The 17,244-nt window shown below is 53.1% G+C and overlaps 5 protein-coding genes across 6 annotated transcripts; 3 read left to right on the forward strand and 2 right to left on the reverse strand.

The window, feature by feature from the left end:
* Nucleotides 1-5,491: 5,491 nt before the first annotated feature.
* On the reverse strand, nt 5,492-9,191 carry YBP1_1 (YAP1-binding protein 1). Its single transcript, XM_007810690.2, has 2 exons — nt 8,165-9,191; nt 5,492-8,105 (listed from the first exon to the last, which is right to left on the reverse strand). The coding sequence occupies exons 1-2, from the start codon at nt 8,993-8,995 to the stop codon at nt 7,125-7,127; spliced, it is 1,812 nt and encodes a 603-aa protein (XP_007808881.1). The 5' UTR covers nt 8,996-9,191; the 3' UTR covers nt 5,492-7,124.
* Nucleotides 5,519-6,550, forward strand: spp2_1 (DNA primase large subunit Spp2; the record flags this gene model as incomplete). Its single annotated transcript, XM_007810689.2, has 1 exon — nt 5,519-6,550. One exon carries the CDS (start codon nt 5,519-5,521, stop codon nt 6,548-6,550), a length of 1,032 nt encoding a protein of 343 aa, XP_007808880.2.
* A 224-nt stretch (nt 9,192-9,415) lies between the features above and the next one.
* MIP1_1 (DNA-directed DNA polymerase gamma mip1) lies at nt 9,416-13,286 on the reverse strand. Of its 2 annotated transcripts, XM_066119422.1 has the most exons (2): nt 12,990-13,286; nt 9,416-12,925 (listed from the first exon to the last, which is right to left on the reverse strand). In XM_066119422.1, exons 1-2 carry the CDS (start codon nt 13,156-13,158, stop codon nt 9,660-9,662), a joined length of 3,435 nt encoding a protein of 1,144 aa, XP_065975215.1. In that variant the 5' UTR covers nt 13,159-13,286; the 3' UTR covers nt 9,416-9,659. The 2 variants fall into 2 exon arrangements, with proteins under 2 accessions (XP_065975215.1, XP_007808882.1); XM_007810691.2 differs by having other exon boundaries at nt 9,416-13,249.
* Nucleotides 13,287-14,219: 933 nt separating this feature from the next.
* Nucleotides 14,220-14,783, forward strand: J3458_008834 (uncharacterized protein; the record flags this gene model as incomplete). Its single annotated transcript, XM_066119423.1, has 1 exon — nt 14,220-14,783. One exon carries the CDS (start codon nt 14,220-14,222, stop codon nt 14,781-14,783), a length of 564 nt encoding a protein of 187 aa, XP_065975216.1.
* Nucleotides 14,784-14,927: 144 nt separating this feature from the next.
* J3458_008835 (uncharacterized protein) lies at nt 14,928-16,745 on the forward strand (the record flags this gene model as incomplete). Its single annotated transcript, XM_066119424.1, has 1 exon — nt 14,928-16,745. One exon carries the CDS (start codon nt 14,928-14,930, stop codon nt 16,743-16,745), a length of 1,818 nt encoding a protein of 605 aa, XP_065975217.1.
* Between the last annotated feature and the right edge of the window lie 499 nt (nt 16,746-17,244).

A 17,244-nucleotide genomic window follows, 5' to 3' on the forward strand; every position in this document is an offset into this window, starting at 1 on the left:
CGACCGGAAAGGAGTTTCCAGGACTCGACTGACAGTTGGAGGAGCCGCAATTCCTCGAGAGCTGTGCGAAACGCCTTCTGATCGTCGCCCCGTTGCCGTTGGACAACCTTCAAGAAGACTGATTTATCGAAGCGTCTATATGCGTTCCTGCCTTTGATCTCCACTCCCTGCACCTCTTTATCGTAATAGAGCGGCTTCTGTAGCACGGGTGGAAGCTGGAAGAAGTCGCCAACCAGAAGGATGTTAAGACTACCAAAGAACTCCTCATTCCTACTCGGGAACGCCTCGCGCAGGCGGTCATCGATCCAAGAAAGCTGTCGCAGTCCCAGCATGCTCTTCTCATCGATGATCAGGTAGTTGATGTCCTTCAGCTTCTTCTGGAGCTGGGCCATGTCAGTGGGCGAGAGGGGCTTGAAGTCCTTGTTGATTGGAAGGTGTAACAGGGAGTGCAAAGTAGTGCCCGATATCTGATTTCCCGCGACGCCAGTGGGCGCGGCACGCCAAACAGGTGTCCCTCTCCCGGCAGCAGCGGCTTGGAGGTGCGCGGAGAGCAAATTAATGAGGTATGACTTCCCGGTACCACCTCCACCATCCACATGGAGCAGCAACTGAGAGGGTTCCTGATTCAGGAAGTGGTCCATCACGGTATCGTATACTAAGCGCTGATCCCGGTTTAGGGAATCTCGAGCTTCCAAGGGCTGATGATCCACATCAAGGTCAAGGCGGTTTGCCGCCTTGCGTTGCTTCCAGTAGTCGCCCTTGAGAATACCGTCATCAGTATACCGTCCAACGTGAGGGGTCCAATCATAATTGATGTCGATGTCTCGGCGGCCGAGCATGTCGATATCCTCTTCCTCCAGCGGGCGGTCGGGAAGCATGCGGGCGAGTTCATGCCAGTCTTCATCCACAATGGGCTCTTCATGGACCTCAAGCTCAAATTCGTCGTCCTCAGCCCTCAATTCATTTGTATCTGGCTCCCCATAATGATCGTCCGCATGGGTGTCACGGTGCTGCTCTCTGCAAAACCTGTACGCAGCCGCGAAGGAATCGAACCGCTGCCCGCCCACGGTGAGCAACTCCTCTGGAGAGCGATGCGGATGAGCCATCATCAATTTAACACGGCAGAAGTCACCAAACTGGGGAGATGCCTCCACGGACCTGTATCGAGGAAAGTAAGACAGGACTCTCTTCTTCGCGTTGGCAGCGAGTCTCCTCCACGTCTTGAGATTATACGATTGCAGGTACTCGAGGTAAGTTGCATCCTCGTGCTGGTCATTTCTCTCGAGATACCTCCTGTAGCTGCCGACGGTCTCGTTGACATCTTCATCCACGCGATACGAACGTGCATGTTGCTCCAAAGGACGGCAGTCGACAGAGACCACCATCCGCGTGCCTTCCTGCAGAGGAATGTTAAGGAGAAGATGGGAAATCTCCTGCGCCGAGTAATCTCTCTCGGCAATCAGCTTATTCATCAGGCGAGAGGAGAAGGATAATAGCGGCTGAAGGTGTGCCGTGTGCGGCAAAACCTGGTCTGCAAGCTTACAGTAAGGCTCAGTCTTCTTCTCAGATTTGCTGCAATACTTGGCAGCGTACGTAATAACCGCCTGTAGGCTGGTGCAAGGAGATATGTCGATATTGGCTAGCCAGCCTAGTATAATGGCGGGATTGAAGTGATTCATGAGGTTGTCATTCCGCGCCGCCTCGAAGACATAGTACGACTTGCCTTCCTTCCTGATCACTGCGGCCAGCTCCCGCAAGGCACGAGGAAAGTCAAAACGACACTCCCGCTCTGGATTGGCCGCATTGGCCGCCTCGATATCTGCAGCAGCGCCTTCCATATCCCTCGCCAGATCAACGGTTCTCTTCCTTACGCGTAAGCAGTATGTGGTATTGCATCTGTGGCGCTGGCAGCGGTTGACGATTTGTGAGAGACGCAGGAATGTCAGTTCTGTACTCAGTGGATCTACGCTCAGGGGGTTACCCTCACCCTGGGGCATAGTCCTAGTCGGCTCAGGATTAATGGCAGTGATGTGGAATCCCCACGTGCGTGCAAAAACATCACGAGCGGCTTCATCCACCATGTCGACTCTTGGGCAATTCTCCATCCAGTACAGGCCATGGTTGTGCGGACTGCCACGCCCTTGCCATTCATACCGATCCCAGTAATCCGTAATGTTGAACTTCTTGCTTAACACGATATCTCGAAAGAAACAGTATCGGCGGTAGAAATGGAAAGCAGCAATGTGAGGATTCTGACGCAAAAGTTGGCGCGAGAGACCCATCCTCTCGGACTCGGACGCAGCCAGCCATTCATCATATCGGGGCATGTGCTGGTAGAGACTCCGCCAGTGTAAATCTGCCGGGCTGAATGTGATGAATGCACCAGGACATCCAAGGTTGTAGGCATAGGCCTCGAGGTCCTGCCTCTTCCTGTTCCAGAAGGGGCGCGTGCCGCGAATAGGTACCGCATGTCTTGTGATTGAGTTGATTAGCACCTGCGCCTCAGGGTCCTCGCTGTGCTCCAGTGCCTGAACAAGCTGCTCCCGTGTGAGCGGTTCATGACTACCATCGTGTTGCTTCACGAAGAATTTGGACCGTGCACGGGCCTGTGACCGCATCAGAGTATTGAAGGCGACGAAGCGGAAGGTCGGGTGGCGTGCAAAACGCCCGTCATGCCAGCGCATCGCGTGCTCGATGTAGTCCTTGTAGTCGATTGACCGTAGCCGAGGCTCAACAAAGTCGGCTCTCCCGTCAGGAAAGAGGCAGGGAAAAGCTAAGGAGAGTAGGGCATGAGAGCGATTGAACTCATTAATGGGTGTGCGCCGTATATTCGGAAGCTGCAGCTCGTGCTGCACCTGCTCCTGGAAGCTTGTGGAAAGCCTTGGTTCAGCTTCTGGTTCTCCGGCAAGAATAGACCGCAGAGCATCGAGCTCCGTGTCCTTGGCCAAAAGGTCCGGCACCGCAGCCTCGTCCTCCAGGTCCGGTTCTGCCTCCTCATCTTCCTCGGGTCCAACTTCGGCAGCCTCCACCTGGCTCTGGGGGATGTCGTCCAGGACATTGCCATCTTGAGGCAATTGACTCAGCCGCTCTTCGTCGATGACGATGCATCGATAGCCAGGATGATGGCGCCGGAGGTAGTTAAGCCATATGGCAACTGGCTGGCGGCGTACACGGAACTGGCGGGTGAATTGCCGGCTAAGGTTTGCATGGGACGACGTATTGGAAGGACGGAGTAATACAGTGTTCAACTCCCGCGGCAAAAGCGGGAGTTGGTTGTACACCAAGCCAACCTCGCGGAGAAAGTGAACAACATGTCCCCGATATTTGTACTGCTGGCCCCGCACAAGCATAATATTCACGTGGACGTGAACACGGCCTATTAAAGACTCTTCAGTAGGTGTAAGCTGAGGCAATTGAGTCGGTACGGAGCCAAAATCCAACTGGTTGTCCACAGAGAAGAAGTACGGCTCTTCAGGGCCGCGTTTATCATCCTTTCGACAGCAACGCGCACAAATGCCATCAGAATCGATCTTCATCTGGAACCAACGCTCTTGACATCGACCACAAAATTGCATTTGGTCATTGTCCAGCTTTGTCCAGAACTCACGGAGGATTGCTTTATCACGACAGGTCAAGGCGCAAGCGTCCAGGTCCCCATTCCACACCGGATCTTGTGCGTGAAATACGGCCGATTCTTCAGGTGGAATCATCACTGGACTCCGGTACCGTCGTGGCGGCCCCGACGATCGAGTTTGCCTTTGAGATTTTTTTGGCCGCCCTCCTGTACCAGGGGCAGGACCACGGCGAGCACGGCGACGAGGCCCTGACTTTCTGGAAGGCTGCCGCGAGCAATAGCGAAGAGGGCTTTCGTCCAAGGCATTGCTATTATCGTTCCCGTCTTCGTCCCCTAGATCGGAATCAGACTCTACCCCTAGGTGTTCGAGGTACTTCCGTGGTCGAGCAGGTGAAAGCAGCAAGTTGAAATAGTCCTCGACGTCAACATCAGATTCAGAGAACTGTCCCCTGTCATCCGCTTCCTTGGTCATTCCATCCCCATCTGGGAGCTCATTTGCCTGTAGTCGATCTTGACTCCCAGCTACGTTCCGTGGTTAGCTTGAACAAACTGCCGGGACCACAGCACAAGGATACCTTCTCCAGGACCATCAGAACCTTCAAAGACGCCGAGTTGAGAGATTGTGGGAGTTAGTGACACAGCCTCCCCTGCACGGCGTCGTGAACGATGGTCGCGCCGAATAGTGGCCTGCTTGGCCCTGGCGCCGGCCTTGGAGGCATCATCTTGCGAGTCCTTCCCGCCCTTGTGGAACCTAACAGCCAGGTAAGAGTAGTCCACACCAGTCGTGCTGCTTCGGACAGTAGATGGATCAGAATGTGAGGCGACAGGATCGGTCGAGGGCGGCACAGGCGGTGAGGGAGCTAGAGCCCGGAAGAGCCGCGAGCTCGCTTGGGTTGGTGGGATCGGCGTCCCCAGCACTATCTGCGGCTGGCTGCCTGGCTCTCCGAACAAACTCCTAGCTGTATGTTGTTGCCGTAGCTTCTCTGGCGATGTAGGTTGGGTTCCAGATCTCTGGTTAGGAGGCGATAGGCCAGCGTCTCTGTCGGTTCTTTTCGGGGCAGATCTCTCAGCTGAGGTAGGACGGACAGCCAGCTTTCTCAATGCAAGGACGGCACCTTTGGACCTGGCACGCTTGATCAGGTTAGGGAGGCATATATAGTATATCAATGGTGTCAGTTACCTCGGAATTGCGGTGGTCCCGGCATTCCAGACAGGTTGTAGTTGGATTGGCAGATTTCCTCCTGCTAACGAAATTACTTGGTGATTTTGTTCGGTCGCAAGACGGGCAATGGACTGCCAATTCAGATCTAGGACTAATATTACCCCTAGAATCATAATCCATACCCAACCATGCGGTACATCTGTTTCAATAATGGAAGAAAGGCTGCTGGCCAAGCAAACGAACAGATCGCTGGGCAAATTTAGCGATTGTAAACGATTGTAAACGATTGTAAACGATTGTAAACAGAGAAGTAAACAAAGAAGCACCGACAGACGGTGGCTGTCCTTTACCCACTTTTCTAGAGCCACCAACCAATCCAGCCTTCTTTCGCGATTTCCCATACAAAATTTGGACCAATAGAAACTTATTTGTCAAGCCTGCACCAAACCCTCATTATTCGGAAAACTTATGGATTAATGTAGAGTCAGCCTTCGGCTGAATTATGTCTCCGCGGGCGAGGTGGCTCCATGGGAGTAGTAAGACACATGGTGCCTGAAGTCCCGTCGATTATTTGATTCGAGAGATGTAACCAATGGAAGTCCCATCGCAGAACCTCCAAAGCTTGAAATGTTGATGCTGTTCACTTTCCCGGTCCAAGGCCCCACCTTGTCAAGCCACCCCACGGCCCTGTCGCCCCACATGCTTCAATGTTGACTGGATCCTAGTCGGTGTGCCTCGAGCCTCATCATCAGCATCAAACTCCAACCCATTCTCGCAGCGCCATGGCGGAGCCCTCTAAAGGAAGAATAGCCATTAAATTCGGCTCAGCATCTTCAACCCCATCCTCCACCAAAAACTCCCGTCCAGCACCACCATCAAGCCTCGGAAAGCGGCCCCGATCCCACGCTGCCCTCGGCGCAGACTCAGACTCAGACTCAGACTCCGACCGTCGCGGACACCACGAAGCCATCACTGGGTTCGGCGCAGATGGTGCAGAGACGCGGCACAAAAAAAAGGAGGAGGTGAAGAAAGAATACATCATCGAGCGGCAAGCGAATAGAGACTGGAGAGGGGAGGTCCGCGCACAGAGGGGAGACAATCGACCCGCGGAAGCCAGAGGACACCAGCACAATCAGAATGGGAGCGCAGAGAGCACACCAGCAGGCCAAGACAAAGGTCAGCCATGGGGCCTGACCGTCAAGGAAAAGAAAGACCAGCCTCCCGCCGAACCGCAGGACACCCCGTCAGAAACGGCCGAGGAAGCACCCAAACCCAAGTCGGCGGATGACGAGGCCCTCGATGCACTGCTAGGCAACAAACCGAAAGAAACAAGAGTCATAGCCACCGAAGATGACGTGTACAAACGCGACGCCGCAGTTGCAGGCGCGGCCTCCACGCTGGAAGACTACGAAGCGATGCCCATTGAGGAATTCGGTGCCGCCCTCTTGCGCGGGATGGGATGGGACGGAGAACACCGCGGACCAAAGTCAAGGGACGTGCGTAAGCGGCAAAATCGACTGGGCCTTGGCGCGAAGGAGCTGAAAGGTGTAGAAGACCTAGGCGGGTGGAATCAGAACGGGGCGAAGAAGAGGAACAGGCCACGGCTGGACGAATACAATCGGGAGCAAAATAAAAGGAAGGAAGAAAGGGGCAGAGAAGATAGCTACAAGAGAGAGCGCGAAAGGGAGAGGGACAGAGAGAGACATGGTCATGGGGAACGAGATAGGGGGGACAGAGACCATCATAGAGATAGGAGGGAAAGAGATAGGGATAGGGGTAGACATAGGGACTACGACCGGGATAGGAGACGGTAAATCTTGAGGAGTTTGTTGCAAAGAAGCAACTTCTCCGAGGTGGATGCGAGAGTTGAAAGTTGGACATTGTGGACTGCACGGCACTGTTGCGAAATTGCTTCAATCACCAACATAGAATACCCGTTTTGTGTTAAATCCATCAATTCATTGACCGCCATAAGTGCGGTCCAGGCGACGACGAGATCAGTACATGTTCCACACTGGACACAGTACAACTACGAGGCAACTAGAGTGCTGCGTGTGGACTTTGAACACTATGAGCTACCCGATAAGAGGACTGGTAGCATGTCTAATGTAGCTCAGCCGTCAACTCGGGGATCGTAGTTACGATGCCGAAATGTGGCCTCGCGGGTAACATCTTGGAACAACCAAGAAACTTGCACCACCAGCAAGCAACAGCAGTAAACTCTATACCAAGAAAATAAATTGTGCATTCCATGTTCGTCAACCACCCATGCACTCCATACATACAAGTCGAGCAACAAATCCCAGTTCAAAAATGCCTGGGTCGACAAACCCGCCGCGACCAAATGCCGTATGCCATTCCTTCTGTTTGCATAATTTGCGCAAGTCGTCACTGCAAAGGCACCCTTTCAAGTGTATCCTTCAATATTCCCAATTCCATCACCGTACTTTTATGGTCATCAGACTTTTCAACCCCCCCGTTTGCCATCTCCTCAATCAACCGCCCAGAGGCGTGCAGCAGTGGTTGCACATAACGGTGTTCAATTGCGGCAGCCATGCCCGCCGGCGCAAGGTCCTTGTACTCATTTCCAAACAGGAACAGGGCAAAGTTGGCGGCTTGTAGGTGGAACGGGGAGCCTTCTGCCCAGAATTCCAACAAGGCCTCGATATCCGCTTCCTTGAGATATGTCAGGTCAGGGAAAAGCGTGTATTGTATAGACTCGAAACAGTCCGGGGTGCTAAATCGTCCTTTGGAATTTGTCTTGCGCGCGGAAATGACTTCTTCTCTGAGCCAGGTTATTGCACAGGCTTGGAGGGACCCAAACATGCAGTTCTCGAGGAGATCTTCTAGGATGGTGAGGCGATCGTCCTCGTCAGGATCCGAGTGAAGGACTGCTCCGGCAACGACTGTAGCGGCATTTCGAACGTAAATGTTGGGGTGGAAGACGGAAATGAGTGTTATAAGATGGTGATACGGCATGTAATTATCCTTGGCGTTTGTATCCGTCGCACCACCCTGAGCAAGTTTCTTCTGACCGACTAGCCAGATTGCGAGCACGACCAACGCTTCCATGGTTCCAGGGTTGTTCAGTATTTCCGATTGGGGGTCATCTCCGATGTAATGCTTCAATAATTGCTGATGGTCTGGAAACACGTACACGTCGGGTCGAGGTTGGTCGGCGTCAAAGACGCCGCCTGCAAAAACCCAATAGGCAATCAAACATAGCAGTCCGCCTCCTGATATCTTAACCTCCCCGACATTTGCGGGATCAAATTCGATGGCCAGTGGATCTCTAACAATTGGCGCTTGAAGGATCTCTCGAAGTTCGGCAAAGGTCATCTTGGCAAAGTCCAAGTCACCAGCAACAGCCTATATGAGCCAGTTAACGACCAATACGGGCAAAGCAAACGCTGGCGCCCATAACTTACTGCTAGCTGACCGACCAATGCATCTTTTGCCCTCAACTCATCAACCTCGTTGAACGCCTGCATCATCGTCTTCCTTCCTGGAACCAATCTCTCGGGATACGTATATTCCAGTAACCGTGCAGCCCAATCTAACTTGTTCGAGTTGACATAGGCCTCAATGACAGAGGTAATAAAGCACCGCAACAAATGCGTCATAATTTCAGGCTCGTCAGCATTCGGAAGATCAGACTTGTCCGCCTCTGGATCCGGCGCACTCTTCGTCTCGTCGCTGGTATGAAGCGCGGTTCCGAGCACGGTACTCGACTGTCGCGACGGCAGCGGCGGCCGTTTTTGCGCGGAAAGCGATTGCATCAGTGAGATGATAGCGGCAGTCGATTCGGCACTCGTTGGGTCATATGATCGATATACAGTGTCTAGCGTGGTGTGCAAGAACCGAGACGGCGTCTTGACTTGAAGTCGCTTGTGCAGGATGCCGAGCATGCCGCAAAGAGTGACGAAACACTGGTTCCCTACCGAGCCGTTTTCTCCTTCCCCCGTCACGGTTTCCATGACTTGCAACACCTTGAGGATGACTTCTCGAGGGTTTCCAAGGCGCGCAATGGTCTCTAGACAGCTCTCGCTTCCGGGGACATGGATGAGCATTTCAACAAGGTCCCAGCCAATGTCGCTAGTAAGTTCTACATCTTCCAGGATTTCGTGGAGAGCCGGCAGAATCCCGGGCGACATGGACTTGTCTATGATTGTAAGGTATGTAAATCTATCAGATGCTGGAGGACGAGCCTCCTTGAGTCGCTGGATGACCTCTTCGGTGGTTGGCTCGTTGGTAGCCATGATGTATGTGCATGTAGCTGCAGCGTTTGCTGCAGCTCAAGCTGAGCTGAGTACGGCGGGGGTAGTTGGTCGAGGTCCGAAGTGCGATTAGATGAAGACAATGCCCAATATAAGTGAGCGAGTAAATCGTCTTGTAGGGAGTTCAAGCGTTCTGGAATCAAAGGGAGGGCAGCCAAGGTCTGGATGGCTCGAATTGGTGATGATGAAGTGTGGTACCTACCGTCGGTACCACGTAAGACGAACTACGCAGTACGGAGTCGAGGAGTAACTTACCAGACCATCTGGCATGACAGTTGCTTCCCCGCCTGCCCCTCCAATGATTAGCGGCCCCGCACTGAGTGTCTGCGAGCCTCACCTCAGAGTCACCTCGGTTGGACGCATCCATGCCGATCGTTTCCTCGCAATGGCATGGCATGTTTTGACAATCAACAGGTGTGTGATGTTGGAAACTTGGCTGATTATTTCATTATGTAGCGACTACAGGCTGATACGCATGTCATAAGCGCCATCTTTGTCTCCTACTCTCCTAAATATGGAAGAATCTGTCCAACCACGCTTGTCCACGCTTGGGTACCGCCCAAAATGTTCAAACCGTTCAAACATAAACATCATAATACAATAGCCGAATATGGATTACGGATAGTATCACACATATTTTACAACGTTAAAGCCTCGTGCTCGTCCTTTGGCTCTTATGGGGAGTTTTAGGCCACGACCACTTGTTGTTCTTCCCATCGTGCTCGTTTCGATACTTGGTACGCAACGCCTCGGAAACGGACATTGGCTCTTCCATGGGGATGAGTTGCGGCTCTGCGTGGTATGGTAGCACCTTTTTCAGTCTTTTTTCAGCCATTGGCCTCTCCTTGTCAGCACCTGCTGCTGCTTGCACCTTCTTCATATCCTTCACCATATTTTGAAGTTCGTCATCGCTATCGATGATTTGTGCTTTGATGAAAGACAAGCTATGCCCAGGCGTGTCCTGCATTTCCTCCATCACTGGAACGCGAGGGGTATACTTGTATTGTCCGGGCTGGGGTGCGGATTTTGAGTCTGGAACGACCGTGGGGTCTAGCATGGCCTCTGACCCCTTCTCTAGTAATGTGCTGATGTCTAAGCTTTCGCCGGGCGCGATTGCGGTAGGGTGGCTTGGGGTAATGCAGTCCATATCTACTTCCTTGCGCAGGACATGGTCGATATCCACTGCGGAAAAATACGCACAAGACTGGGGAAGGTCATTGATGCCAACCTGCTGAGCAAACATTGCTCGTGTCCAGACATTAGCGACTTGGAGAGCCATGGCGGCGCGGTACTTGTCCTGTTCTTTGACGAGATATCGAATCTCATCATGGACGGTAATGGCTAGGCGAGCATTGATGTTGAATCTCCGAATAAGGAAGTCCATAGAGACGATAAGCAGGTGCAGATAGTCGACGCCAGAGGATTGGATAGCCCAGTTAATTCGCGACGTGAGGTAGCCACCTTTACTGATGAAGCGGCTCATGAGAGCTTCTGTAATTCCAGCCCCGAGAACTGGGGTCCGCGGGCGTTCTTGCTCGGCAAACTCTTCAAGCTTATTGAAGACAAACGACTCTGTGCCTCCTCTCCAGAAGGGCTTATTATAAATGACCTTGCGATTCGTTTTCGTGCCCTTGGTATTGGCATACAGCTTTGAAGCCACTTCCATGGTTTGTCTCTCGGACAGGCTAGGGTTAAACTGTCGCAGTAGGGTAGCCGCAAACTTCAAGCCGGCCCCGTAAATACGTCCATAGTTGAAGACCTTGGCGTCATTTCTCGTAATACCCAAGATGCCAGCTGTCCGTGAGTGCAGGTCCGTGCCTGCTGCTTTTGTGCCTTCAAGTGTCATGAAACCAATAGCATTGCCACCATGGATTTTGAAAGTCGCATCTCCAACTAAGCTAGCAATCCAGAGCTCCTCAGAGTCCACATCAGCTCCTACGAAACAATACCCCTTAGGAGCCTTCACCATGGCCTTGAGTTCAGAGCCAACGCGGTTCTTCTTTGCGTTGCTGGCCGTCAGCCATGTGTTTTCCACTGCTCGCCTGGTAATCGTTCCCATGGGGATAACTTGGGGTAAGATGAAGCCGTGAGAATCTGCCTTCGGCTGGGTCCGTCGTCGTCTGGATGCTTGGCCTTTGGGGATATCTTCATCATAAACTACCATTTGTGACATGATACGGTCTCTTGCGCTTATCCAATAAGAACATGAAGCATTCATTTCTAGAGCTTCTTTGGCATATTCGTATTCCGATGACAGTGTGCCAGTCTCGAAATAACGCAGGTAGCCTTTTGCCATGGGATTGGCACATCGGGCTGTCGGCCCATCCTTGTGCGGAAGCTTGAAGTAATAATGTTCCCTATCATCCCGGAGAGCAAGCTCCGTTTCGTCAAAGGTACACTGGACCATCTGCTTTGCGTTGTATTTCGCTGCTTCATCGCGGGGAACTCGAAAAGTCCACCCATACTTGTCTGACCAAAATAATGGGTGGCCATCCCAAGCCAGCCTAAGAAGCAGAGGGGCTATTCGCGTGCGGACTGTAACATTGATCGGCGAATCATTCTTTGGGAAAAGATCCTTATACCATTTTGGCATTCCCGGTTTCTTCTGCCGGGCGGCAGGGCGCGGTGGATCGTCCTTACGTTTCCCTTTAACCATGCGAACTTCCTGTCCTGACCAGTCTAGCTGCTTCATCCAGGGGTCGTTTTGCCACTTGGTTACGTCACCCTTAATTTCCAAGGCCTTCTCGGTCAATCCAACGAGTCGTTCCTGGACGGCATCAGATAGCTTATGATAAGTAGCTTCAGCATTCGCAATATACACATCCCACGACTTGTTGACGGGCAAAATGACGGAAGCTAGGTGACGTAGGGCCGCGAAGCTGACTGGATGAGGGCAAACCTCTAGAAAGTTGGGGAATACAATCTGGTAAACGCGATGTGTGATGGCCACATCCGCAGCGCAATAGTCCATTAGTTCATCTAATTTCGCCAAGATGTCCTTGCGGTCAAGTTCGCCAAAATCGTCTCGCACAGCCTTGTCAATGGACACATTGAGATGAAATTTGGCCACATCGCGCAGCGAGTTTACCGAACTGCGCTCGACCCAGAGCTCCTCTTCATCATGCATACTTTTACTAGTCAAAAGCTCTGCAAGGTCGTTATCAGGGGTCTGGCTCGCAACTCGTTCCCGAAGTTCGCGATTCTTCTTGTGCCTCATCCATGTTGGTCTCTGTTGTGAGCACATGCCATTGACAGCAACGTGAAGAGACATTGTATCGATGAAGGCATTTCGTGACTGCTCAATGCCGTACTCTTCCAGCACCCTAGCACGGTCGTATCCGACATTGTGTCCAACAATCACCCTCTCCTTGGCAGGGTCACCAAAGGGGATAAGTTGACGATCATTCTTTGACTCCCCCAGAAGCCACGGAGACAGCCATGCGTACCAAGCTGTGGGACTTGATGCGCATGCCATGACAGCAAATGGACTCTCTTTCCACATGACTTCCGTATCGAAGCACAGCATGTGCTCATCGGGGACATGGACAGGCTCGCTTCTTCCATCAGGATAATACTTTGTCCATCCACTGCGGCGAACCCATTTTCTGGGCTTTGGAGGAGCGCTAGCTCGGGCGAATTGTTTGGCATATGAAAGGTACGGCTCTGCGCAATCGGAGCCCAGTTTGTAGAAGTGTTCATCGAGAGTCCGTCCCTGTAGCTGTGGCAAGTCAAACGCGATGGGTTTGGAGTTGTCGGTGTTCTTTCCAAGCAGGTCATGGCGTTGTAAGTGATCTTTGGACAGCTTCACAAGCTCCTCCGGCGGGGGCTCGCACCCGTCGGGGAATATCTGGTTGAAGACATGGGAGCTCAGCAGTTGCACGCCGATTTCGTTGTATCTAGGCTGAGAAGAAACTTGCATGTTGGTTAGCAAGGTCACGATCCGGGAACACGGATGGCCCAGAGTCACTGCACTCACTTGCTAGGCTCCCGGGACGTCTGCCATTGTCCTGTTTGGCGACGTCAGACTGCCAGCGAACCAAGGCACGCCATGCAAGCCGACGAGGCGCGTGATGGCGAGCAATGCGCACGAAATTGGCTGTCGAGGCGCGCTGGGCGTGACCAGCAGCAGGACAGAGCGTATTCATAAGCGACAGTTAATCATGACGTGGCAGCGACTGTGCGCCATGAATCGTGGTTGGAGAGGGACTGCAAATGATGGGAAGGAGTCGCAATGTGTCGTTCACCAACATGGCCGAGTTGTGGCAAGTTTGAGCTGTCAAGTGGGACCATAAGGAGTTTGTTGGTGGAGACTGGCACCTCGAGTTCAAGTCTGGTCTGGTGCGACGAGCTAGATGCCTGGTCCAATCAACGCCATGCGCCAGGTGGTCGAATACCCGTCAGCAACCAAGTGGATTAACTACTGGTAACTAACTATTAGTTACTTTGGGACGAGCACCGCGGCACTAGATACATGAGTGTACGTTTGACCACAGCGGCGACCGGCCATGGCTCTGATTTGTATTTTCTTCTTCTGCTGCTACCATTTCACTGCAGCTCAGAACCTCGGCCTCTGGATCCAGGTCTCAAGCTATATGTACTAATTGATCTGGCTAGGTGTGCGCGACCTTATGGGGCCCGTCATACGGGGGCAATAAACCACATGCAATTCAATAACAGCAGGTAAGCGGTAGTACCTTGAGCTCAATATAAATTACTAGAAACATACTAATTTTTTCCTTATACAAATTAATACATTATACCCTCTTTTTATCCACACGACGGGTACGTATCTCGCTGTATTACCTAACCAATTGGGCACTTGGGGCCCCCGCAAGGTCGCGCACACCAAGTTCTTCTTGCCTGGGCGTGGGGATGAAGACGACATGGCTCGCTTCCTACTCTCCATCTCTTTCCCAGCGACTATTAACATGCTGCTCCTATCATCTACACTAACTAGGATATCCCGAGAGCCGCATTCAGGCAAGTGACGATATCTGGGCCAGTAGAGGCCGTAGTTAGGCACACCGCCGCAGCCCCGGTTGCATATGGACCCAATGCTGCAGTACAGAGAGGCAGGTCCACTACCAATTGCAACGCATCGTCGCTCGCGAGGTTAGTGCAAGCCGCTGGCAATGAAGTTGGGCATGATCCTTGGAATGCATCTGTGAGACAGCCAACAACGTTTGAGCCAAGTGAGCTGATCGTAATGTCGGTCGTCGTGAGGCACGTTAGAGCGTTGCCGGTGGCAAAGAGCCCCAAAGACGTAACACACAATGGAATGTTGACGAGGAGAGCCAGACCATTGACAGTGCTGAGAGACTCGCAGGCAGATGGCAACTGTACGGCACAAGTTGGTGTCGCCGGCGCAGAAGTCGTGCTTGAGGCTGCACTGCTTGAGGCTGCACTGCTTGATACTGCACTGCTTGATACTGCACTGCTTGATACTGCACTGCTTGATACTGCACTGCTGCTTGAGGCTGCACTGCTTGATGCTGCACTGCTTGATGCTGCACTGCTTGATGCTGCACTGCTTGATGCTGCTTTGCTTGATGCTGCACTGCTTGAGGCTGCACTAAAAGCAGTAGTACTTGAAGCTTCACCAGATGTAGCACTAGATGACGGGCTGCTTGATGTAGCAGTAAAAGGACTGCTGGAAGCCACGCTCGATGATGGGTTGCTTGAGGCTACACCGCTCGAACTCGCACTGGATAATAGGCTGCTTGACGTTGCGTCAGAAGAGGGAGAGCTCGATGCTTGGCTTGACACTTGACTGTCTGAGGTTATGCTAGACGAAGCCGGACTAGACGAAGTAGTGCTTGAAGCTTCACTAGATGTAATGCCAGATATCGGGCTGCTTAATGCTGCGCTGGAGGAAGAGCTTGGTGCTTGACTTGACGTTTGGCCGCTTGAGGTTATGCTAGACGAAGCTGGACTAGAAGTGGTGCTTGAAGCTTCACTAGATGTAGCACCAGATAACGGGCTGCTTGATGATGCGCTGAAAGAACTGCTGGAAGCCACACCACTCGAGGCCGCACTGGATAACAGGCTGATAGATGCTGCGCTGGAAGAGAAAGAGCTCGATGATGTGGCGCTGTTCGAGACCGCACTGCTCGATGCTGAGCCGCTGGACGGAGCACCAGACGCCAGGCTACTTGGTGCGATGCTACTCGAGGCTGCTCCAGATGCTGAGCTGCTCAACGCCGCGGTAGAAGGTTCTGCACCAGAAGCGAGCCCACTCGACGGACTGCTTGGTGCGGCGCCTGATGATGATGTGCTAGACGGTGCACTAGATATAAGAGTGCTTGATGCGATGCTGCTCGAAGCTATGCCAGAGGATGTAGTGCCGCTTGATGCCGCGCTGCTTGATGCCACATTGTTTGAAGCTATGTCAGATGATGTAGGGCTGCTCGATACCGCGTTACTTGATACCACACTGTTTGAAGCTATGCCAGATAATGCAAGGCTGCTTGATGCCACGCTGCTTGATGCGATGCTGCTCGGATCTATTCCAGAGGATATAACGCTGCTTATAGCTTGGTTGCCTGACGCAGTACTTGATACTAGGCCACTTGAAGCTGTATTGATAGGACTGCCAGAAGCCACACTTGATGACGGGTTGCTTGAAGGCACAGCACTCGAGTTTATACCGGACAATGCGCTGCTTGATGCCACGCTGCTTGACGCTTCATTACTTGGTGATGACACGCTGCTTGATGCGATGCTGCTCGGATCTATACCAGAGGATGCAGCGCCGCTTGATGCCGCGTTGCTTGATGCCACACTGTTTGAAGCTATGCCAGATGATGTAAGGCTGCTTGATGCCACGCTGCTTGATGCCACGCTGCTTGATGCCACGCTGCTTGACGCTTCATTACTTGGTGATAACACGCTGCTTGATGCGATGCTGCTCGGATCTATACCAGAGGATATAACGCTACTTGTAGCTTGGTTGCCTGACGCAGTATTAGACGGTGAGCCACTTGAATTTGCAGTGACAGGACTGCTAGAAGCCGCGCTTGATAATAAGCTGCTTGACACTGTATTGCTTGACGATGCCGCACTGCTTGTAACTTGGCTGCCCGACGCAGTACTTGATACTAGGCCACTTGAAGCTGTATTGATAGGACTGCCAGAAGCCACACTTGATAACGGGTTGCTTGAAGGCACAGCACTCGAGTCTATTCCGGACAATGCGCTGCTTGATGCCACCACGCTGCTCGTAGCTTGGCCGCCCGACGCAGCATTTGACGCCGAGCCGCTTGAAGCTGCACCGGCACTTGTCCCGCCCGGTAGACTGTTCGATGCCTCAGCAGATGCGACACTTGCGGCGCCGCTTAGCACCGAGCCAGACGGGCTACCGGAGGCCGCACCAGATATCGCGCTTGCTGCGGTGACAGACGCCGCACCAGATGTCGTCCACGGCGAGGAGCAAGTTGGGCAGGGCGTATTGGACTTTTCGGCTGATGCCGCTGAAGTCTCTGAACAAGTCGGGCAGAGTGTGGTCGACTTCCCGCCTGATGCCGCTGATGTCTCTGAGCATGTCGGGCAGAGTGTGGTTGTCTTCCCGCCTGATGCCACCGTAGACGGCGTTCCCGACAAAGTCAACAGCGTCGTCAGGGGCTGGGTCTGCGGCGTTTCGACAACCACGGTGCCTACGGTACTGCCCTGTGCGGCCGGCAGAGTGACTGTCCGCGTAGTCGTCCCCGTCCAGCCTCCGGTGGTGGTTGTGTAGGCTCCGTTCCACGCAGACGTATCTGCAAGCGGCGTCTGAACAACCACCGTGCAGACCTGAGCTCCAGGTGTCGGCGGCAGCGTCACCGTTTGTGCTGTTTGGCCGGCATATCCTCCGGTCAAGGTGGTTCGAGGCAACGTATACGTGTGGCCAACCGTGCTAAGCCGCCCGCTGTTAGAAAAGAATACACTGGTTGTAAAGATGGAAACGAGTGCCCTTGAAGCAGCGTACCTGGTAATCGTAGTCTTCTCAACGTCTGTCGACACGAGGAGGGTGCAAAGGGTGACTGGAGCATCGGTGACATGTACAACATGGCCGCCCCAAACCGGGATTGCTGTGTTTGCCGGGACAAAGGTAGACAAGAGGACAGGATGTTCAACCACAATGTCCACCGTCTGCACATGAACAGTCGGCGCTCCTTCGGGGCACGGGTCCCCGTTTGGCCGGCCGTGGACTCTGGCCTCCGCCCCCAGCCAGTTCGTCAGAGTCGCCAGCCCTA

This window comes from Metarhizium acridum, assembly GCF_019434415.1.
Source record: "Metarhizium acridum strain ARSEF 324 chromosome Unknown scaffold_141, whole genome shotgun sequence".
NCBI classification, from domain to species: domain Eukaryota; kingdom Fungi; phylum Ascomycota; class Sordariomycetes; order Hypocreales; family Clavicipitaceae; genus Metarhizium; species Metarhizium acridum.

Excerpts from the sequence above, each read along its gene's own strand:
- YBP1_1 (XM_007810690.2), bottom strand. The coding sequence starts at position 8,995 with ATGGCTACCAACGAGCCAACCACCGAAGAGGTCATCCAGCGACTCAAG. Across the intron at positions 8,106-8,164 it reads CATTGGTCGGTCAGCTAGCA|GCTGTTGCTGGTGACTTGGA; the intron begins GTAAGTTATGGG and ends TGGCTCATATAG.
- MIP1_1 (XM_066119422.1), bottom strand. The coding sequence starts at position 13,158 with ATGAATACGCTCTGTCCTGCTGCTGGTCACGCCCAGCGCGCCTCGACA. Across the intron at positions 12,926-12,989 it reads ACGTCCCGGGAGCCTAGCAA|TTTCTTCTCAGCCTAGATAC; the intron begins GTGAGTGCAGTG and ends CCAACATGCAAG.